The following is a 23,190-nucleotide window of genomic DNA, read 5'->3' as shown; positions in this document are numbered from 1 at the left end:
AGCCTCATGCCAGAAATATTATTTTTTTTAATACACAGAGTGTAAGATGGGAATTTTATCAAATACAACTATGGAAGTGCATGTGGGCTCCTTTGCCAGAAAAAATCCGCCTGGAGTCCCAGATGCAAGAGGGCCAGAGCAGAGGCCTGCTTCTGGGGAAGCCGCGGGACACTGCCCCCGAGAAGGAGTGGTTTGTAAAGAGGAACCCAGGGTACCCTTTTCCCCTCTGCGGAGGTGAGAGAGAGGTAGAGCCACAGAGGGGTGTAAACAAGCGGCAGGCCCCCCTGTGCCAGGCAGCAGTGGGTAGGACAGAGGGAGGCCCTGTGGGGCGGGGACTCGGGGCCCTCAGGGAGAAGAGCGGGCTCCCTGCTGGCTGCTCTGCAGCAGCTGCTGGAACAGTGAGTGGGGCTGGCTGCGCAGGACGGCGGGGGAGTCCAGCTCCGCCACCCTCCCGGCTTGCAGCACCAGCACCCGGTCCGAGTTCAGGATCGTGTTGAGCCTGCGTGGGAGAGGGTGGTCAGCGTGGGGATGGAGGACAACGCCCTAGAGAAAGCTGACCTGCTTTCCCTCCTCTTCTCCTCTGGACAGCACCAGCCTGCCCCACAGGCTTCAGCCCCTGGCTCTGTGCTAGGGGAGGGGCTGCAGGCTCCCTCAGACAATGCGCTACAAAGGGCCTGGGTTGGTGCCTGGAGAACACGGAGCTGAGATTCATAGGGGTTGGAATCTCTAGAGCCCTGACCCCTGGGGTTCCTGAAAGGAAGGGCGGCTATGGGTCCATGACACCTTAGGCCCTGATTAGATTCTCACTCTGGATGCCTACACACCTGTGGGCGATGGTCAGCACTGTCTTGTTGGCAAAGCGTTTACAGATGGTCTGCTGGAGCAGCTGGTCTGTCTTCTGGTCCACGCTTGCTGTGGCCTCGTCGATACACAAGATCTGGACCACGTGGAGAGGATGAGGGGGGAGGAGGGAGAAGAAGGTCAGCCGTGGCTGCTACATAAGCCCCAGCCCCCACCTCCTGGTCTGGCGCAGGCCAGCCCACAGCTCCCCACCTCCAGCTCTAAAAGAAAAACTAACTAGGTCCCTTGAGACCTCTCCCCAGTCCACTTCCTCACCCCCCACCCCTCACATGTCCCCTGCCTTCTTCCTGGCCCTCTCGAATGTCCCTTCCTCTGGTCTTACCTTGGCATCTGTGAGGAGAGCCCTGGCCAGACACAGCAGCTGCCTCTGCCCCAGAGATAAGCTCCGGCCCCCCTCGCCCAGTTCACCATCCAGACCACCTGAAAAGCACAGCATCTTCACTCCTGGGTTCTGAGCCTCCCTCAGCCCCCTCCCTGCTCACTCCTGCCACCATGCAGGACAGGACCTAGAACTCACCCATAGATATGATCACCTCACTCAGGTGGCACTGCTCCAGGGCCTGCCACAGGGCCCTGTCCTCATACAGACCCCGGGGGTCCAGGTTTTCCCGAACAGTTCCACTGAACAAAAAGGGCTCCTGGGGGATGATAGCCAGCTGGGATCTGGGGGATGAGAAGGGGACAGGACATGGGGTCTTGGCTGGAGATGTGGCCACTTCTGCTCCCAGCACAGGTTTTAGCTATAGGTCCAGCCCTTCAGAAAAGCTTGGGGGTAAGACCTGAACATCACCCCCATCCTGTTCCCCGCTTGGTCAGCCATGTACCTAGAACTGTGCCAGTGCTATAAGGAATTCCAAAGAAACCAAAGGCCTAGACTCTGCCCTTAAGGAAATTACATCTCACTGAGGGGCAAAACAGAACAAGCATGAGCTAAACCGTATGGCACTGACTCCAATCACGGGACAGCAGTGGATGGCAAGGAATGACCAGAGGGGACCAAGGAATGACTGGGTAGGGGATGCTTCAAGGTTGGAAGTGGGCCTGAAATTGGGTCCTGAGGAGCCATGTGGTCAACCCATGGCCACCACAGGTTAGAAGAGAAGGCAGGAAGGCCAGGGCCAGGGCCTGGGATCAGTAATGGGCTTTAGGACAGAGCATCCCTACCTTTTTCCATGTCATGGAACTCAGAAAAAATGATACTAGGGCAACGTGGTTGGGAGGGGTGTTTAGCTCCAGATGAGACCCCTTGTGGCCAGAGGCAACTGGCCCAGGTCTCCAGCTGTCCCAAGCGCCGCCTGCCAAGCCCGAGGTCACAGCACCTGGGAGGCTCTGACTCAGGAGGCAGTGACTGGTGGTCTAGAGTGGAAGGTGTATGCTGGGAAGCACAAGGTGAACCTGGGAAGGTGAAAACCTTAGGACCACAGCTATGAACCCTGACCTGAGCACTGGCAGCTCACTATCCTCGCCTGCTTGTCCCATCCTCCGTCTCACCTCCTGATCAACCCTGTCTGCCCTGAGTTTATATAAAGCCTTCCTAACTGGGCCTTCCTCTAAGTGCCAGTAGTCTGGTCCCCTCTCCTCCCTCCCCCAGACCTGAGCTCGGCCAGCTCCAGCTGGCTGGTGTCCACGCCGTCCAGCAGCACTCGCCCAGAACTGGGCTCTAGCAGCCGAAAGAGCACCAACAACAGGGAAGACTTGCCAGAGCCCGTGCGGCCCACGATGCCCAGCTTCTCTCCAGGTTGTACGCAGAAGGTCACCCCATCCAGGGCATTGGGCAGCCCTGGCCGGTACACCAACACCACATCCTGGAACTCCACGCTCCCCTGGCTCAGCCAGCCAATGCCCAGCTGGTGGGGTCCGTGGGTGGGAGAGGGAGGGAGATGGGTGAGATGGGGAGGAATGAAGAAAGTGGAAGGAAGGGAGAGGAATGAGGGATAGATGCTGTGAGAGTAGAGGTGGGGGAAACGAGGACTGATGGGGGGATGGACACAAAAATCAGGGAGATCACAGGGGATGGTACAGGAGCTGAGAAAAATGGTGAGGGGCACAAGGAAAGGAACTGGGGGAGAGACTGGGGCCATCAGAAGGATCCTTCAGGGTTCTAGCACCCAGGCTGGGGTGAGGGCGCAGGCTACCTGCGGCCGCTGGCCCTGGGGCTCCTGGGGCAGGTCACAGGAGTATTCCTCCAGCCGCTCGACGCTCACCAGCATGGCTTCTGTCTGTGTGAAGCTGCTCACCAAGCCGGAGAGCAGGCCCGTCAGGGACAGGGCGTAGGACAGTGACAGGCCCACGAGTCCTGGGGGAAGGGAACACAATTGCCAGGGGAGGCTTGGACGCTGGGATGTGCGTGGGGATGGCTGGGCAGAACGGGCGAACCCTGAGCTGTGGACCGTGGGCATTTAGAGGAAGCTGGCACTGAAGGAGGAAGATGCAGGAGCCAGACCAGGCCCACAGGAGGCTGGCTGCAGCAGAGTGGAAAGGCTACGAGGGAGGACGGGTGGAAGGCAGCGGGGCTAGGGCCGGTTGCTAAGTGCTGAGGACGGGTGAGCAGGGAGGGGTGGAGATCAGAAGACTTGACTAGTCCCAGATCCACGACCACCAGGGTGAGTGACTCCTTGAGACTCAAGTTTCCTCAACTCTAAAATGCGGGTGATGAGAATTACAGCACATCCTCACAGGGAACCCTGGTTGGGAGGTGAAAATGCTTGGGGCTGGAGGCGGCGGGGGGCAGTGCAGGGAGAGGTCTGGGGCAGGTGCTGGGAATAACACACTTCTGAAGTGAGAGTGAAGGGTCCCGGGGCGGCACCTGGGTTGGCGAGGCCCTGCTGGTGCTGCACCAGGGCGATGCCTGCGATGGCGCTGACCACTGCGGCCCCCATGAACTGTAGCCGAATGTCCAGCCACTGCATCGTGGCGCTGGCAGCAAACTGGCACCTCTGGTTTAGCTCCAGGAGTCTCTGGTTCTCCTCCTCAAACCTGGGGGAGGCCACGCCACAGCTGCACCGACCCGTCCAGACTCCCTGCCCATAGAATGCCTCCTCCTCGGAGCTGACCTGCACGCCCACAGGCCGCACCTCAGTGGTACGCAGGAGCCAATGTGCTCTCCTGTAGGGGTCTGCTCAGCGTCACTCTCCCCCTTTTCTGTTTCTTTCCTCTTCCCCCTATGCCCTCACCCACCCTTCCCTTCTCAGGAGACTGAGACCCGCCCCCCTTCTTCTCAGGGGTCCCTCTTCCCCCCTCCCCCCAGCACCTCACCCCCCTCGCACTGGTTGGAGGAGGCGGACCTCACACACCTGTGGGTGGTGCCGGTGGCCCGGAGCACAGGGAGGCCGGCCAAGGTGTCGGCCAGGTGGGTGTAGAGAGGAGACAGGGTGAGGCTGCCCAGGCGCCGCAGCTCCCTCGAGGAGGCCCTGTAGTGGCGCTGCACGCGATAGTGGATGAGGCTCAAAGGCGGCAGCAGCAGCAGCAGCCAGGGCAGGCCAGAGCCCAGCACAGCCAGAAGGCCCAGCAGGCCTGCCGCGTTGGCCAGGAGGATGTTGAGGATGAAGGGCAGGCTGTCATCCGCACAGGCCACGTCGGAGGAAAAGCGGTTGAGGACCCGGCCCGTGGGCGTGGAGTCGAAGAAAGTCACTGGCGCCTGGGAGAAGGGGTGTGGGTGGGCCAGGGCAGGGGCCAGCGGAGAAGCCGTGGAGGCAGCCCCCGGGGGAGGTGGGCTGGGGAGAAAGGCCCAAGGTAGAGAGTAGGAAAGGAGTAAAGTGTCCCCAGAGTTTGGGGGCACTGAGCGGGGGCTGGAGGAGCTCAGAGGAAGAATACCCCACGTGGGAAAGAGAGAGTCTCTCCCATCCCTCTGGCTAGTGGGGACCCTGAGAGGTCAGGCTGGCCACCCCTCTACTTCTGTGCTAGACATGCCTACCCCCCCTTTCAAGGGCAGGTAGCTAATCTCTTTCCAGAAGATGGAGTCTTCAGGCCATGAGTGAGATTTAGTTAGATGTTAGGAGGAACACCCTGATTGCCCGTGGCAGGACAGAGTGGTGAGGGCAGCGGTCAAAGTCCATACTATCCCATGGTCAAGCGCTCAGGCTCTGGAGTCAGACTGCTTCTTGGATTCCAGCCCTGCCACTTACCAGATGTGAGACCCCAGGTAAGGGGGCTTCATCTCCTCAAGGCCCCTGTCCCTCATCTCAAAAAGGGGCATAGTAGTAATGAAACTGCACCTCCCGGGGCTGACAGCAGGATTGAAGCCACGTAGACAGCAGTCAGGAGCTTAGCAGGGTCTGCCTGCCACGGAGCAGGTGCTTGGTAACTGCTAGCTATTTAGACTACTTACTACTGGGAGGTACGGTCTCAAAGACCCTTTCCCTTTCCCCGCCTTCCCTGTCCCCCAACTCTCTGCCTTTACTTGGGGATCAGTCCTATCTTAAGGCAGGACACTAGGTCAAAAGACTTGCTGAAGCATTTCCTAAAGCCAGCTTATGAGAAATTAATTCCTTCACAGCCTGAAGATGTGGGCAGACAGTGGGCAGCTGCTCCCGGAGAGGCAACGGAAAGACCCACATGTCCTGGGTTCACGGCCACAGAACTAGCCTTGCCCAGGTTGCACACACTCTCAGAGCCTGTTTCCTCATCTGTAAAATGATGATAATAGTACCCATCTCACAGGGTTATAATGAGGCCCTAATAAGATAACAGACAAAAAAAGAGCTTCGTAATAATAACAACATCGTTAATAATAATTGCTAATTGGGCACTTAGTATATGCCAGGCAACTACCCTAAGCACTTTCGATGTACTGATTAATCCTCATAATGACCTATGGGGCAAGCAACAGACTATATATACACACAGCAACAGGGATGGACCTTAGAAGAGCTCTAAATAAAAACTGTGAGAAAAGGAATGTCATTTATAAAACTATGTGCACACAAAACACAGGCATTTTGCAAAAAGCCAAAAAGATACATATTAAACACACCTAGTATGGCTGCTTATCAAGGAAAGGAGAGGAAATGAAAACAGGGTTTGCAGATAAATAGGAATGGATCAATACATAAAATTAAAAAGGGATCTCACATGAACTAAGGGGTGATTAACTCAGTCCTCTGCGCCTGAAGTAAAAAACGGAAGTAAACCTGAGGAAGATTCTCTTCTCCCCACTTTATAGATGAGAAAGCTATAGGCCTAAGTAATTGGGTTTGAACCCAGGCAGCTGCTCTGCTCTTGGCCTCTCCAGGTCTCAAGTGCTGCACGCATCTGTGAGGTGCTGTTTTCTCCTGAGGACCAGGAGGGGGGATGGGCCCCTGATGGAGCCCAGGTACCGGGAAGGGCCCCCCATGCCACCCCCACCCTCCCATCCCCTCACCATGAGGACTCGACTCAGCAGGCGGCGGTGCAGGGTGGCAGCTGCTCGGAGGGTGCCCGCTGCAAAGAGCACTGCCCGGAGAAGGGTGCAGAGGGAGTTGACGCCAGCAATGGCCGCATACACGGTGAGGTAAAAACGGATGTCTGAGGAGCCATTGGGGGCAGCTTTGGGCAGTGGGAACACTGAGGTGCTGGGTGGTGGGGAGGGGGCTGTGGGTAACCAAAAGTGGGGCCACTCAGGGGTCCCTTCCCCACGCCCCCCCCAACGCCACTGCTCCCCACCCTCCAGGAGACACAGGCCCTGGAGCACCAGCCCCCCAACTCACTCCCTGCCTGGCAACCACTCTGAGAGCCCCAGGCCTGCTCCTGGCCCCAGCCACTCACTAGAGGCTTCCGGGGGAGAAAGAGAGCAACTGGGCAGACAGTGGCCCTGCGGAGCCCAGGCTGCTGGGAGCTGGCGCCTCCTGGGAGCTATTCTTGGCAGCCTCCAGCTGAGAGATCCAGTGGGAGAGCCACCAGTCAGCCGAGTTCCTGGTTGCTGGGTGGGGATGGGAAGGAGAAAGCTGCCAGACAGCTCATCTTCTTCTTTCTATTCAGACACCCCCTTCCTCTGCTCTCGACTCTGGTTTCTACCCTCCTTCACCCCCAGCCCTCCCCACCTTGTCCCCACCCCATGTCCTCCCCAGTGTGCACTTCCTTCCTGGGCCCATCACCCTTCAGCTCTGGGGAGAGCGTGATCTTGAATCTGCAGAACGGGAGACAGCCTTGGGGGCAGATCAGAAGATGGCTACGGAGCACCCCCGCTCCCCCCCCGCCCCCGGTCCCTGGGACCCTCAGAATCGGGGACATGTCCCTTGTCCCAGCTGTCGCCCACACATGGTGAGTGTCTGGGCTTTGTAATGATTAGTACAAGGTGATGGATGTGATGGGGACCTAGGCGACAGGGCTGTGGGTGGGATGAAGGCCTGCAGGGTTTACTCCTACCTTGCATGAGGAGCAGAGAGAAGAGGATGGCGAGGGCCAGGCCCCAGCCCATGGCCCTCCAGTATGCGCGGTACACGTGGAAGGCCACGGCGCCCTCCTTCTTGCTTTCTTCCTGCAGCAGGCGGCCAGACGTGCTCTCCTCCACCTCCAGCCCCTCCTTTGTTTTCTCTGGGTTCTGTACTGATTGGGCTGTGACTGTGAGAATCAGAGAGGTGGGCGGGGGGGATTAAGCTTGCAGGATGACAGTTGAAAACCTTAGTGTTTTCAGGGGCAGGCAAGCTTCCTAGAAACATCTCCCTTCAAGTGTGGTGGCGAAGAGCAGCCTCTTTCCTCTCACCCCGGGCCGTACCTGGGTCAGACTCTTGTCCATCCTCAGCCCAGGCTTTGGGGGCAGCTTGTACCAATGGCAGGATCTCAGAGGGGGGCCCTGGAAGGCAGCAGGAGAGATTAGGAGGGGGCTCTTCTGGGTATATTCTATGCCTTTCTAAACATGTGAGCCAATCCACCTCCCATGCTCTTTGGACCCCCTCCCTGACCTACCCTAGCAGGGCTGTGCCCTGGACCCACAGACCCTGAGCAGGACCATCAAGTCCATCCCTCTGTGTCTGGAGTCCGATCAGCACAGACAGAAAATGTTCACCCCTGGGAGGAGAGTCACGGCCACCTGTGAGAACCCTGTCCAGAGGCACCTCTCACTACTGCTGGGCTTTCTCCTCATGCTTCCTGGAACTCCTAACACGCTGCTGGAGCCTCATTTGCTCCTGTTTCTCTCCAGTGAATGTGCCAGTGGTCATGTCCCTCTGGATAATAATCCATCAGAGTTTCTGTTTATTTGTTTTTAAATAAAATGATTGTTCTAAACCTGACTGCTTTCCTTTCTCCAAGGACATCAAACTGTTCTCTGAGATACTGGGCCTGTAAGTTCCCAGAGCTCCCAGTCACAAAGCCTGCGTCACAAAGCCACAGGCTCCTTTCCCTCCTGCTCTCTGTTCCTCACACCAGTTTTGTGAAGGCAGAAGAGGGTCTCCCACTAGACGGAAGTATGACGGGGCCCGGATCACACACAGAGGGGGTGGCAGAGTCTGCACTTGACAATCCATCCGTCGGACCCGAGCAGATGGCTCCCTCACTCAGCCGGGCTCCCACCCTGGTGGCCCACATTACCAGCCTGGACGAGGCGCCCAGCCTCCATGAGCAGCACCACGTCAGCCCTCTCCAGGTACTCGGTGCGGTGGGTGCACAGCAGCCGCGTGGTGTGGCTCAGCACTCCCAGGATGCACCTGTGCAGCAGGTGGTTGGCCACGTCCGCATCCACAGCGGCCAGAGGGTCATCGAGGAGATAGAGCTCCTTTTCCTAGGGAGAGGTGGGGGCACCATGGGTACCAAGTCCTTTGGCCAGAACCCAGACCTCTCCTAGGACGTGATCTTGAGGCCATCCGGGAATACGGTTGAGAGGAACTCTGGGGCTACCCCTACAGCAGTAAAGAAGGTGGTGACACCAGAGGGTGGACTTCCCTCCAGTCACGCAAGGCCAGTGCCCCAGGACCAGTGCTCAGCTTTGCTGGGTCCCAGTGCCTCAAGCCACATAATGCTTTTTAAAGGGCCTTTAATTCTGCCTTCAATCTACAAAAGGGGGATGGGATGGCCAAGGGACCAACACCTTAGGAGCATGCAGGGGGGAGGGAAGAAACCGGATGCCGATGAAAATATCCCCACACTGCCCCCTCCCCAGCCAAGCTCCCGAGGCTCCGGACTCCCCCATCTTCAACTTACCTGGTAGACGGCACGAGCAAGGGCAATCCGGGCACGCTGTCCCCCGCTGAGGGTCACACCCTTCTCCCCCACCTCTGTCTGGTCCCCAGCAGGCAGGATCTGACAGGACAGGCCCCGCAGCATTGGTCAGCGAGCTCCCCAGTACTTTCCACCCCATTTCCTACCCCTCTGCAGGGAAAAGATGGCGGGGGTCAGAGAGCCAGGGAGCTTGAGGAGACTGGACTTGAATTTGGGGTATGTGAGCCAGAGGGGACAAACCACAACTCCAACAAAAACGAGCATTTGTTGAACACGTTTTTCTTTTCTTTTTTTTTTTCTTGAGGAATTTTTAATAAGCTTTCCTTTTTTTGTTTTTTGTTTTTCTGGCTGCGCCACGCAGCATGCAGAATCTTAGTTCCCCGACCTGGGATCAAACCCGTGGCTCCTGCAGTGGAAGCGCGGAGTCTTAACAACTGGACTGCCAGGGAAGTCCCCTGTTGAACACTTTCTATGTGCTGAGCACATTACAGGCATCATCTCATCTGACCCCCACGGCAACCTTATGAAGTTGGTGTTATTTCATTTTCACAGATGAGACCAAAGCTCAGAGCAAGTACCCTGCCCAAGGTCATTCCACAGCTAGTAAAGGGCAGGACACGAATGTAGATTCTTAACCACTCCGTCACACTCACTACCCTGCCTTTTTAACAGGCAAGGATGAAGATGGCCAAATTCAAGGTGAAACTTTCCTAGGTTTTTAGAGAAGGAAGGTATCCCGAGCCGTGGAAGAGGTACCCTGTGGCCTCGGGAGAGGTCTCCTTAGCTAAGGGGTCCCCGTACCAGAGGAAGCACCTGTGGTCGACCAGATGGTGGCTCCCCTGAGGGAAAAGCTTTGTGATTCATTTCTTTTCTTAGTACCCAGAACAGTTCCCTGTACCCAGGAGACATTTGGGAAATGCCTGATGTAGAAAGAAATGGTAAGTGGACATAAGATGCTCCATGGTTGGAGTCAAAGGTCCTCCTTTCCTGGGAAGTTCCACATCTACCTGGACAGGGTAGTGCTGATGACAGTCCTGCAGGGGATACGGGGGTTGGGGGGGAAAGTCACGGGAGAAAGCTGGACTCTCATCCCCCTTAAATTTAGCATTCTGGATGTGGGGGGGTGGTCTGATGGGCTTGCCAGACTTCTCTAGAATAACCTTGACTCTTCCAGTGGGAGGTGGGAGAAGGCCTCTTGAATCAGAACCATTAGCCAGACCTACAGAGAGCTAAGCCTCAGAGGAAACCCTCCCCTAGTCCCAGAGGCTGCAGGGTTCCCACGGCTGCTGTGTGGAACACCCAGTCTCCACCACCCACCCCCAGGCCCTGTGCAGAAGCTGGACACTCTGGGAGGACCAAAGCCTGATGGCCAGTCCTGGGTAAATGATGCCTGAGTACAAGCAACCCCTTCCCAGAGAAGCAAGTCTCTGACCTGCGGTGTTAGGGACGCGGGGAAGTGGGCGGCCAGGCACTCACGCTGAGGTCATCGTCGAGGGCACAGGCTTCCAGCACTTCCTTGTACAGCTGGGCATCAAACGTCTTCCCAAAGAGGATGTTGTCTCGGATGGTGGCAAACTGGATCCAGGGTTCCTGGGTGGCCAGGCCAAAGCCTTTGGACAGCCTCCACACTGCCACCCGCCCACGCTGCCTGCAGAGAGCCAGGCCAGCAGCATGGGAGGCTGGCTCCCCGCTGGTCCCCTTCCTGCTCAGCCCCTGCCTCTCAGAAGCCTCTCCAGATTGCTGTCTTTTACACGGGGTCCCGCTCCATGTCACATGGCTCTCTAGATTGGCAGCCACTGAGGTCGAGGGGTCCTAATGAGGCTGGAGGCTCACTCTGGACTGGGAAGGGAAGAAATTGCTCTTTGGCTGCAGCCAAGCAGCTGTTATATGTCGAGGTGCTCAGAAGAGAGTGTGGCCACCACCCTGCACTCATTCATTCTCACCATGAAATAAGGCCCTCCCTCACACCTCTGCTCCTCTCTGGATCCCTCCCGTGCACAAGCACACTTTCTGAAAGAGCAGCTGATGCCGGCTGTTTCCATTTATTTCTTCACTCACTATTACAGCACTTCTAACACTCTGTGGTGATGGTTTTGAGAACCCACTTTCACTTCCTTCCCCTTTACAGACTGAAAACTCTCCCAAGAAAGGGACCATGTCTTGCTCATCCTGGCATCCTGTGGCCTCTAAAAAGGTGTCCACCATGTAGCAGGAGCCAGGAAAGTGCTGACGAAGGGCAGTGCTGAAGACACGGGGCGCTGGAAGTTGCTTACCTGTGCAGCTCTCCCGCGATGGCAGCCAGCAGTGAGCTCTTCCCGCAGCCCACCTTCCCCACGATGCCCACCAGCATACCCTGCAAGGAAGCCACACAAATGTCAGGTCTCCCTCCTGAGGCCCTGGGATAGCAATCATCCCATGGAGGCTTCTCTCTAGGCCCCAGTTAGCCTGGAGGGAAAGAATTCTCCACCCCACAGGCTGAGCTGTGCCTCAGTGACAGATGCTGTGTGGCCCCAGGGGAGTAGGGTGTTTTACTCTCCGCTCAGAGAAGCATCAGCTTCACTGTGTGAAGGGTCTTTGGAGAGCAGCAGTGTGCCAGAGAACATGGGAGGAAAACTGCCCGAGAACTTGCAAGGAAAGCTCTGAGGCAGGCGACCCAGGATGGGGTGAGGGGAAGGAAGGACTCCAGGCTTTGGGGCCTGGATGCTGGGCTGGCTAACTCCACCTGCAGCTAGATTTCTTTTTTTTTCTTTCTTTTTTTTAATAAATTTATTTATTTGTTTTTGGCTGCGTTGGGTCTTCGTTGCTGTGCTTGCGCTTTCTCTAGTTGCGGTGAGGGGGGGCTACTCTTCGTTGTGCTGCGCGAGCTTCTCATTGCGGTGGCTTCTCTTGTTGCGGAGCATGGGCTCTAGGCGTGTGGGCTTCAGTAGTTGTGGCTTGCAGGCTCAGTAGTTGTGGCTCGCGGGCTGTAGAGAGCAGGTTCAGTAGTTGTGGCGCACGGGCTTAGTTGCTCCACGGCATGTGGGATCTTCCTGGACCAGGGCTTGAACCCGTGCCCCCTGCACTGGCAGGCAGATTCTTAGCCACTGCGCCACCTGGGAAGTCCCTGCAGCTAGATTTCTAATAGCTCAGGGCAAAAACAATGTTTTGCACAGGTACCCATTTCTGTGATTTGCAGTTTAAAATTCTCTGTGCTCCCTTCCTTGCTTAGTTGTAACATACATTCATGGAGCTATCTCATTGTACACAACGGAAAAAAACTCCTTCCATAGAAACAGGTGGGGCTCCTAGCAGCTCTGTCTGTGATGTCCCACACTGCCAGCCAGGGTTAGCCTATCTTCGAGTGGACACCAGACCAACCTGAGACCCTTCCTTGGGAAGCCTCCCTCTTCCTGGCTGTGGCCTGTAAGTGGAAGGGCTCTCTGCAGGCCTGTCTTCTGCTCAGTGGAGAGCAGGTTCACAGAGAGAGAAGAATGATGCAGATACAGAAAGAGAAGCAGACGGAAGGAGCAGCTCGGCGAGTCGAGGCCTGGCTCTGGGCTGCTGCTGAGATCTGCCCACGTGCCTGCCTGTGGATTCCGCAATTCATCTCTATATCCTTCTTACAAATTCTTGTTGGCTTAAGCTAGCTCCAGTGGGTTTCTATGACTTATATCCAAAAAAGCCCCAACTGACACATTAGTAAAATTCCTTTCAAAAATTCCAGCCTTGTCTTGCCTGAACTAAGAGGAAAAACAAAACATTCAGCCCAAGCCAGAAACATGAGCCAAATGCGGCAGAGGCGGTTCAGGCTCCACTGGAGAACGCTGGGTTGAGCTGTGGGGCAAAGGGTTGGACATGGGTCAGGGGAGAGTGAAAACTCAGGACTCGGTGAAAAGGAGCTGCCGTCCTGCCAGGAATGTTCTTTCAAGTGCTTCTTTGATGATGTATGCCAGGGTGTGAGTCACAGGGTGTGATTCCTTTTCACCAGGCTAAATAGAGGATTATCTATACCATTTGCAAAATCCTTCTGAGAAGGGGCTGCTGGGCCTCTCCCGGAGGTCCCTAGCCTGGGGAAGATGCTGGATAAATTCTGGGGTCTGTTCTGAACTTGACGGCCCCTGAGGGACACGGAGAGAAAAATGCAATTGTTGGACTGGACTGGGTAGATGTGAATGGTCTGGTGACCAGGGAGAGATGTGACTGCTCTGAAGCGGCTGTGTGTTAGAAAACTGACATTCAGAGATAAGGTATCATCTCCTCTCCAATGAGAACCTGCTCACCGAAACCTCTCTGGTCCTTCCCTCAGTAATTAGAGCCACGGGGCCATCTTGCTATGATTGGCTCTGTCCTTGTTTGTCGGTCACTGAGCTTGCATGTCCCTCGTTAGTCTGGCGCTTCTACTAGGGCGTCTAACCAACCAACCTTCTTCACTTCGAGGTGACTGATGAAGGTCTCCTGGCTGGTTCCAACTGGGTCCCAGGAGAAGAGGGCTTCATGTAGCTCCAAGGCTGTAGATGGCTCTGTCGGAGGATCTGAACAAGGAAGAAGCCACTCAGCTGGGGCTTCTAATCCACAATCTACCTGCCCAGGGCTAATGCAGCCTCAGTCTTGGTCTGAGGATTCTCCCCCAGGAAATGGCCACCTGCCCCGCCTAAATTCTGCTGCCTCTGGCTCCTCTTGGCAGCATCTGTGTACAGCAACCAAGTGGCTACAGTTCCCTCCTCCCCTGTGCCAGGTTCTGCCCTCCAGCTTCCCATTACCTGGGCTGTAGTAGGCCTGGGGGCTGTGGTTGGGAAGGTCGAGGAAACGCTGGATCCGGTCCAGGGACACTTTGGCCTCCAGGAGGCCATTGATCACCCAAGGGAAGTTGTTGAGGGGAAGAATAAGCATGTGCACCAGTGCCAGGGCCGTGAACACCTAAGTGGGGTCGAAGGTGGGGGGAAGGGTTGGAGCATCACCTGAAGCTCGGGAATTATCTGAAGGCCTGCTCTATGGGTGGCCCTGCAGACAGGTCTGTGGAGGGGAAAACAGGGCAGCAGCAAAACTGAGGAGGTAGCTGGACAATCTTGGGTTAGAGGTGGCAGAGGTGGCCAGTCCAAGAATCCCAGAAATTCCAGATACTCCTCCAGGGATCCAGGTTGCTCCCTGATAAGCACAAACACCTAGCTCACTCTGAGACCTTCTCAGAATTTCCAAGTAGCAACATCACTTGGCTATACCCAGCACTGGATCCACCTTGCACTGGATCGTGACCTTTTCCTCCAAGGCCATCAGAATGAGGATAAGGGGACCTAACCCGAAGTAGGAGAGGAAGAGGAGAGGAAAAAAAGGAATTCCTTCGCAGAGGGAAGGGTTATATATCTGAGGCCCCAGATGAAGGGTCCCTTCAGAGAATTTCTCCTCGGTTGGGAAAGGATAAGGCAGCCAGGGACCCTCCATCCCTCCTTCCCAGCCAGCACTGAGGGCCCCAGTCCACCCCTCACTCCACTGCAGTCTCCGTGCTGCTGCTTCTCTCCCATGCATTCCTACAGCCGTCCCCTCCCCTCCTGGTCCTCACCTTGGTGGCAGTGAGCTGGTGCCCCATGAGGACGTAGGTGATGAAGATGACGATGGAGATGACGACTGGCAGGGCAGCCCACAGGTACACACAGGCTGCATCCAGGTACTTGATGACCCAGAGTCGCCCCAGCTCTCGAGCTCGGCAGGCCTCTACACGGGCCCCCAGCGCCTGCTCCCACCCGAAGAACTTGATGACACGAATGCCACTCAGCAGCTCTGTCACGAGCTAGGGGTGGGGACAAGAGAGCAGTACAAAGTGGAGACACTGCTCACGTGTGTTGTCCTCTGCTCAGTCTCCCCCAGGCTCCTGGCACAAGATGTCAAGTATTCTGAGCCCCCATATGCTCCAGCTGGGGGCAGGTTGGAGCTGGAATCCTCCCACCTTCCTAGATGAAGCGGTGGAAAGTAAAGGGGGGGGGGGTCGGGTGGTATAGGAACTATTCCTATAGGAGTATACAGGTGTAGGAAGGCACACCACAGCCCAGGGTCAGGCAGATGACAGGGCCAGGCAAGACAGGCAAGGGCCAGAGGAACTCCTTGTATCCTAACATTCAAACATCCCCAGCCTGCAAGCCAGGGAGGCACTGGGAGCCTTCCCAGGTGGCCCTGGAGACTAGTCTATAGCTGTCATGGGTAGGGAAAAAGGCCTCATGCCATAACCAGCTTTCAGAGACACCCCCCTCCCCATTAGCACTCGGAGCTACTCCAGTAAGAGGTTGACAACTACGCTATACGGACCCCTAAGCCCACCATCGCCTCTGTAAAGGTACCACAATCACTGCACAACCCAGAACTGACCCAGCCAGACCCTCACAACTAGAGTTGGCCCAGGCAGGAGAGAGACCTACTCCTTTCCCCACAACCCACCCCTAAGAGGTAGCTGGGGTTCTCCTAGGCCTCTTCACATGCGGTTGTGGGATGCTCTGTGCCTGAGATGAGGAGGTGGGAGATTGGGTCCTGGCTCTAACACTAAAATCCCATTTGGCCCCAGACAGGTTACTTCCTACCTCCTAGGGTTGCTCTTAGGGCTGCATGAGCTAATACTATAATATTACTAACAGGCTACACTTACTTAGTGCTTACTTTGTGACTGGCACTTGCCAAGCAGTATCTCATACGATCCTCCAACTATGTTATGAGGCAAGCTATTATTATCCTTGTTTTACAGATGAGGAAGTGGAGTCCCAAAGAGGTTAAGTGACTTGTCTGAAGTGATTAAATTAGTAAGTGGTAGGGTTGGGATGTGAACCCATGTCTGTTTTTCTCCAGCCTGAGCTCTTAACCTCTAGATCACACTCACTCTCTCAGGCACAGTGCATGGGAGGACCTGGGGACCAGGATGCTGGGACCTGGGGACTCTGGATGACTGAGGGACCCCAAGAGGCCCCTCACCTTAACCCGCGCATCCTTGTGCTGTAGCATCTCCTGGTTGCTGGCCATGATTCGGGTGGCAATCACTTTGTTGACGGGAACCAGCAGCAGTGCCAGGATCAGACCACCCACGAAGGCCACATCCACCTGCTGGTGCAGCAGGTAGAGGGTAATGGCCAGCTGCAGGGGCAGGCCCCAGGCCTCATGGAAGCTCCCAGCAAAGTTGAGCAGCCGCTCAGAGTCGGTGCCTAGTAGGTTCAGGACCTCCCCAGAAGGAGGGCGTCTGGGCCCCAGCTGTAAAGCCTTTCGGTACAGGATGTTCAGCACAGCCCCCCGTGCCTGAAGTGTCACCTTCCGCACCTCATACCCATACTGATTCTGCAGCACGGCGCCCAGAACGGCCCCACCGGCCAGCCCCAGGGCATAGAGCAGGCCATTGCTTAGTGGCTCCTGCCCCTCCTCCAGGAAGCCCACCAGTAGGGACAGTAGCAAGGGTCCTGAGAATCCCAGCATGGTCCCCACCAGCTTAAGCAGTCCAAGTGCCAGGTAGCGCTGCCCCAAGGCCCCATACAGGGCCCTCCACATTCGGGCCCCCTCCTGCCATTGTGCCTGGAAGACACGGGCTAGGTAGGTTGGGTGCAGCCTGTCGGGGAGGCGGCAAGTGTCCTGGGGCTGCCGGAGCTCTCCACGGGCCCCACGGGCCAGCAATGGTGCCAGCCAGGCATAGGAAAAGCGTGACAGCCAGCTCTCCCCATCTTCAGCTACCTCGGGTTCCTGTCCCTCGGAGAGGAGGGGCTCCTGGGCCCAGGGTTCCTGTGGCCGCCCAGGGACTGCCCAGCCCAGTCCATAGGCCAAGAGTGCAGCCAGCTGCAGGATGAGAAGGCATAGGCGGGAGAGGGGCCCTGGGAGAAGTGGAGGCAGAAGTGTGCCTCGCTGGCAGTGCCATAGCAGGGTCAGCACTAGGGCTGGGGCTGGCAGGAAGGCAGTCAGAGTCAAGGCCAAGGGCCCCCGGGAGCGGCCATGAGGGGAATGAGCCAACACCCACAGGGCCAGGCTGTGGCTGATCCAGGCCACAGCTGACACGCCCCCGGCCAGCACCTCTAGCCCTATGGGCCCTGGGCCTGCCCCTGGTGGCAAAACGACTGGAAAGAGGTCTAGCAGTGGAACAATGGAGAGCACGAAGGAGGCTGCAAGTCGGACCCGCCAGCCAGGACTGCAGCGTGGGATGTAACCTGGATTCCTGGGGACAAGGGGAAAAGAGAAAAGGAGGCATATCGGGGCTGACTCAGGGCCCAGACATACCTCCAGTAACTCACTTACCCAGAGGGAATCAACTCCCTTTCCTGCCTGTATACCTTATTTCCATCCCATTTTACTCTGGAACTCAGGGCCTTGTCTCCCAGGAAATCTTCCTGGATTAACCTAACCCATTTTTCTAATCTACCTATACCATTTCTCGTCATTCTTTTGCCACAGAAATAAAAAATTCTGGGCTTCCCTGGTGGCGCAGTGGTTGAGAATCTGCCTGCCAATGCAGGGGACACGGGTTCGAGCCCTGGTCTGGGAAGATCCCACATGCCGCGGAGCAACTGGGCCCGTGAGCCACAACTACTGAGCCTGAGCGTCTGGAGCCTCTGCTCCGCAACAAGAGAGGCCGCGATAGTGAGAGGCCCGCGCACCGCGATGAAGAGTGGCCCCCACTCGCCGCAACTGGAGAAAGCCCTCGCACAGAAACGAAGACCCAACACAGCCAAAAATAAAAAATAATAAATAAATAATAAATTAAAAAAATTAAAAAAAAAAAAAATTCTGAGTTAAGGTTGTACGGAACATGAAGACCTTAATTACAAAAAAACCCAAAAAACAAACAAAAAAACCCCCAAAAACCTAAATTTTCCTACAGATAACAACTAAGAGACGAGTTTTCATTTTTACAAAAGTATCTACATAAAATAACCCTTAAATTCATCCGAAGCACTATTAGATGGATAAAAATTTGACTTACATACAGCTTCTATACACTAACACTATAGTCTAAATTTTCTGAAGCCTCAGAATATTATACTCTCTGTTTCTCCAATGGCTGTAGAAGATGGTGTGGATCATTTTTGTGACTCCATTAGCTGAAGAAAAACCTCTTTTCAGTTTTGTTTGTATCATCTTGGCTTGCAAAAAACGTTTTTAATAAACAAAAGGGTTATCTGCCTGCATTAAAAATCAAGTACAGGGGAATTCCCTGGTGGCACAGTGGTTAAGAATCCGCCTGCCAATGCAGGGGACATGGGTTCGAGCCCTGGTCCGGGAAGATCCCATATGCCACAGAGCAACTAAGCCCGTGCACCACAACTACTGAGCCTGTGTTCTAGAGCCCGCGAGCCACAACTACTGAGCCCGCGTGCCACAACTACTGAAGCCCGCGTGCCTACAGCCTGTGCTCCGCGACAAGAGAAGTCACTGCAGTGAGAAGCCCGCGCACCACAATGAAGAGTACCCCCGCTCGCTGCAATTAGAGAAAGCCCACGCGCAGCAATGAAGACCCAATGCAGCCAATAATTAATTAATTAATTTTTAAAAAAATCAAGTGCAGGAAAACACACCTGCAACAGTACATATCAGAACACCTTGAAGGTTCATATAAGAAGAGGTTCATATAAAAACATACAAATCTGTATTCCTTTTGTCGTTGGCAGGGCTGGGTTACTGAAAATTTTAATTGTAGGTTAAAATGTTTTGGGTTTCCTTTAAAAAATTCAGTGATCAGTTATATGGAGGGGTTTATATTCAGATAAAAGTCAACCTTCAATAATTCTTTTTTCTAAGACATGGGGACAGAAGAACATTGTGAGCCCTTGGAGGCTGGTACACTGGCTCCAAGCTGGCCATTAACCAGTCTTATGAACTCAGGCAAGACTCTTTCCTTCTCTGCATCTCATTTTCCTCATCAGCACAGTGAGCAGTGAGGAGTCTGGACCCAAAGCCCTCTGAGGTCCTTTCCTGTCTGAGATTCTGGATCTCTCTAAACCTTTACAGCAACTTGCAAAAATCTGTTAAATGAAGTGAGATAACCACAATTTCTGTGGATTACATGTTGGTCTTTCTTGCCTTCTCCTAACACTGCGAGTTCCCAAAGGACTAGGCCAACTTTTAAAAGATACTCCTCTGAACACAGATAATCCTTCTGAGTTAGTCAGTGTCACTCTGTGCTGACTGACTAACCCTCTCCAGACTTTCGTCTCTGCATAAGAGACGAATCAGGATTCCTCCCAGACCAAGCAATTCTGAAGCCTCTCCTACACAAGGAAGGGATTCATCATCCTCTAACTCATCTTAGGTAAGGACATAGTCTGCCCATTAGACTAGGGACTCCCAAAGACAGACCAGACATTCCTCCTGCCTTATCAGTAGCCAGAGTGAGATTAACTTTAGCCATATCTAGACATACAGGAACTAAGTACAAAATCAAGGTGAGTTTAGCACCTACACCTTATAGCCCCAAATTCAGGAAGGATTAAGGTTCTGATTTTGCTCTTCTCTTCTACCGACTGCTTCCTCTCCAACGAGTACATATGCTTTTCTTAGCCTAGAACCACTGAGGTTTCCTAGATGGAAGTGGTGAGAAACTGGTCCAACATCTTCGGCACACGTTAACCTTTTTGGCTTAAAAACATTGCTCACCCACTTTTGCCTCCAATTCATGACAACTGTGTTTGCGCATCTGAAAATCTACAAAAGTGATGATTTCTACCATGCATCAGGCCTTTAAAAATGTGCCAGGCACTGCACTATATGCTTAAATGCATTATCTAATTTAAATCTCCCAACAATGTTACGAGGCTCAGGGAAGCCAGGTAACTTGCCCCCAAACAGCCACACTGCTGCAAAGCGGTTACGCCCACATTTTATTCTACTTTGCCCCCTACTCCAGAGATCTCACTATTTCGGTTACACTTCGGCGGAGATGTGGGTTTCGAGTGAGGTCTGCAAGAACACAAGGACAGATGTCTTGCACCCGTCTCTACCCACCTCGGGTTGCCCCAGTGGCAGGCACTGAGCACAGCGAGGAGCGCTTGGGGCAGGGCGCTGAGCACCAGCTGGGTGAAGCAGTGGCCGGTGGTGTCCCCCTCCCACACAGGCAGCGGCTGCAACGCGCTGGTGCCGCACAACTGGGCCAGGAACCGCTCCATGGAGGCCTCACCTGAGGAGAAAGCAGAGGGTGGAGGGAGGGAAGGACCCTCCCAGAGAGAGAGGAATCCGCGTTCCAAGTGCTAGGCGCAGGCAGGGAGCCGGCACCCGAGGGGGCGGGACGCTGACCAGGAAGCGGGGATGGAGCCAGAGTGACAGCGCGTCCCCTGCCGGACCTCCCCGCCTTCAACCCCGCCCACGAAGCGGGACCTTCCCTTGCTGCCGCTCCGAAACCAGACACCGCCCGTTCTTGCGTTACCTCAGCGGTAGAAAGGGAGTTGGTTTGGCTCCCAGGAGCAGGCGGCTTTCTGGACTGGTCACCTAGCCGGACTCCGCTTTTCCCACTCCCTGCGTCCCCGCCCCCAGAGATCTGGAACCTCTCACCTGAAGAAGCTGTTTTCCCACCGGATCCCGAGATCCTCAGCACTGGTGGAAGCGAAAGAGCGTGCTGCCGGCTTGGGACCCTGACCAGGCTCGCGTGGCACCCCCTAGAGGCGGGATGACCTCCCAAAATTTGCAGGGCTTCTGTGCGCGTGCGCATCTCTCCCTCCCCTCCGCCTCCCCCTCCCCCTCCCTCTCTCTCTATGGAGGCGAGCCCCTTGTGTTATGGCGCGCTTACGCTGCCTCTCAGGACACTTGCAAATGCACTGATCTCAGCTCTAATGCAGCGTCAGCCGTACACTCTCACGTAGAGTACTCGCTCCCATCTGTTTACTGTTTACTAGCAGGCACATGCATTGCATTCTAATTCTTACAGCTTACAGCGATGGGAAGCCAAACACGCGAGCCCTTGCCGCTTACGGACACTTGAACCATTTCTTTCCTTACTCCAAGGCTGTATGGCCTTGGGGAAGTTGCCTAACGTCTAGGAACCTTAGCTTCTTTGTCATTACAAAGGGGGCAATAACACCACTACCAGAGTAGTGTTGAGAGAGTTGAGTAATTAATTTACAGTGCTAAGTGCAAGTGCCTTGCTTAGAATAGTAACGCAATAAATAAATCTTTTAGGGAAGCAGTGGAAGAACATAAGCTTTTAGTTCAATGGACCTCAGTTTGAATCCTGACCCCACCAATTTTTAGCAGTGTGATCTTAGGCAAGTTACTTCTGCATCTTAGTTTTATTATTTGTTTAAGGGGCATGGTATTGGTATACATCTGACACAAGTATGTGCAGCACCCAAAGAAAAGTAGCTCAACAAATAACTATGATTATCCCATTTAATCTCAGTAAGAAGCCTCTCATTAGACTCTCTAATGTCAGAAGTTAATGGTCCTAACACAGCATTGTAAGTCAACTATACTTCAATAAAAATATTTAAATGAAATTAATGGTCCTATTTTTACAAATTAAGAAGTGTAGGTGTACATTTCACACCCCCTAATAATTAATGGATCATTTAGGCATTGATCATCAATGGCTGCTAACTCACAAAAAGAGAGACAATCAGAAGTTGTGTGCCTCCTTATGAAAAATAAAATATTCTTGCCAAAAAAATCTAACTTGAATTGATCAAGCCACTATAATAATCTAGTTGCAAGAAACACAGGACACAGTTAAACAATACAGAGCTACTTGCAAGTTTACATTAGTCACTATAAACAAGTACATCGTCCTATACAAAGCTAAAATGTGTTTCACTGCATGTGTATGAGCAAGATGGGGTGAAGTTAATTGTGGGGAACCTAAGAACCAGAGGACAGGAGGGCTCTTTAGAGAGACCACTTCTGAAGAGAGGGGCAGTTAATGGTTCTGTTAAAGGTTACTCCTCCTTTACCACCTTCCAACCCATCCTATGGCCAACTTGGTGCTCAGGCACATGGGGAGGGCCCGAGTTCCCACTGACCACCTGAAGAAAGTGGTGCAGGGGGTGGTCCCCTCATTTTCATAATACTCCAGTGTCCTAATTTTCAATAAGAATTTTGGCAAAGGAGTCATACTACCGATAGGATCTTTTCTGACAGCCACAAACAACCAATTTACATTTTCCCAGATAGAGGAGGAAAGACAATTTGAAACAAATAATTCCTCCATTCAATATCATTTGGCCCCTTAGTTTCACCAAGTTTCCTGGAGAAATTTTATACCATGGTTTCGAAAAATGAGGCCAAAGCTACAAGTTTGTCTCCTTCCTTCCACTTTGGGGAACTGTTGGAGTAACAGCTAGGTAGCAAGAGGAGAGATGAAGAGGGAGAGGAGGAAATCATTGGTCACTAGATGATTCACAATCCATAGAGTGGAAGGATGGCCAACCTCTCCAAAACCTGAATGTCCAAAGGAAGTTTCTACAACTTTGGACACTGACTTCAGTTTTCAGACTGGTGTGAACTGAGCATATCAGGCACCCGTGGAGCTGGTGGGAGTTGGGGTGGGCACATTCAGCTGAGTGCCCAGGAGGGGGTGGGATCGAAGGGAGGGCAGTGGAGGTACCTCTGAAATGAAGAAGAACTCTCCTTGGTGGTGGTTTTCCAAGGCAGTAGGTTCTGTCTAGCTGGTCCCTTCTTGGCTTACTTCCTCCTTTCTGCCTGCACTTTGCTCCATAATTATCAGCAAGGTGATTTGCTGGAGGGCAAGGGGGCAAGTGTGGCTAGGACTGAAACTGGGCAAAGCCCCTGCCACACCCAGGCTTCATCCTGCCCACATCATCTCCCTGCCAGGTCACCGCAAGCTGCTGCGCAGCACATCTAAAAAAAAAAAAAAAGAAAGAAAAAAAAAGAAACCCTGTACCTTAGCTATCCGTCTTTTATTCCCCCTCGACCCCCTCCATCCCCAGCCCTAGTCTATCTGTCTCTATAGATTTCCCTATTTTAGACTTTCATGTGAATGGAATCATATAATATGTGGGCTTTTGGGGTTTTTTTGGCCATGTGGCTTGCGGCATCTTAGTTCCCTGAGCAGGGATTGAACCTGGGGCCACAGCAGTGAAAGCGCCGAGTGCTAGCTAACCACTGGACCACCAGGGAACTCCCTATGTGGGCTTTTGTGATTGCCTTCTTTCACTTGGCATAATGTTTGCAAGTTTCACCCAAGTTGTAGCATGTGTCAGTACTTCATTCTTTTTTTCTTTTTATTGTGGTAACATAAAATTTACCATTTTAAACATTTTA

The 23,190-nt window shown here is 54.0% G+C and overlaps 1 protein-coding gene across 4 annotated transcripts; it reads right to left on the bottom strand.

The window, feature by feature from the left end:
* Nucleotides 1-13: 13 nt before the first annotated feature.
* Nucleotides 14-20,549, bottom strand: ABCC10 (ATP binding cassette subfamily C member 10). 4 transcript variants are annotated; one of them, XM_068558208.1, is made up of 22 exons: nt 20,470-20,549; nt 19,927-20,098; nt 15,925-17,143; nt 14,531-14,758; nt 13,734-13,890; nt 13,396-13,505; nt 11,268-11,347; nt 10,471-10,642; nt 8,977-9,075; nt 8,368-8,557; nt 7,553-7,630; nt 7,204-7,398; nt 6,604-6,757; nt 6,221-6,410; nt 4,155-4,498; nt 3,668-3,837; nt 2,997-3,157; nt 2,455-2,708; nt 1,379-1,524; nt 1,184-1,281; nt 825-937; nt 14-499 (listed from the first exon to the last, which is right to left on the bottom strand). In XM_068558208.1, exons 2-22 carry the CDS (start codon nt 20,085-20,087, stop codon nt 346-348), a joined length of 4,473 nt encoding a protein of 1,490 aa, XP_068414309.1. In that variant the 5' UTR covers nt 20,088-20,098; nt 20,470-20,549; the 3' UTR covers nt 14-345. The 4 variants fall into 4 exon arrangements, with proteins under 4 accessions (XP_068414309.1, XP_068414308.1, XP_068414311.1 ...); XM_068558207.1 differs by having other exon boundaries at nt 20,345-20,501; XM_068558210.1 differs by lacking the exon at nt 20,470-20,549 and having other exon boundaries at nt 15,925-16,053; nt 19,927-19,985.
* Nucleotides 20,550-23,190: the final 2,641 nt, after the last annotated feature.

Source organism: Eschrichtius robustus, chromosome 12 (genome assembly GCF_028021215.1).
Source record: "Eschrichtius robustus isolate mEscRob2 chromosome 12, mEscRob2.pri, whole genome shotgun sequence".
Lineage (NCBI taxonomy): Eukaryota > Metazoa > Chordata > Mammalia > Artiodactyla > Eschrichtiidae > Eschrichtius > Eschrichtius robustus.
The sequence above is the reverse complement of the archived record's forward strand: the minus strand, read 5'-3'. Positions and strand labels throughout refer to the sequence as shown.

What these genes read in the sequence shown, in the direction of transcription:
- ABCC10 (XM_068558208.1), bottom strand. Translation starts at nt 20,087, where the DNA reads ATGGAGCGGTTCCTGGCCCAGTTGTGCGGCACCAGCGCGTTGCAGCCG. An exon ending in ACCAGCTCACTGCCACCAAG is followed by an intron (nt 13,891 to 14,530) that starts GTGAGGACCAGG and finishes GACCCCACTTAG; the next exon opens with GTGTTCACGGCCCTGGCACT. An exon ending in GCAGGGCCTCGCCAACCCAG is followed by an intron (nt 3,158 to 3,667) that starts GTGCCGCCCCGG and finishes CCCTTCCCCCAG; the next exon opens with GACTCGTGGGCCTGTCACTG.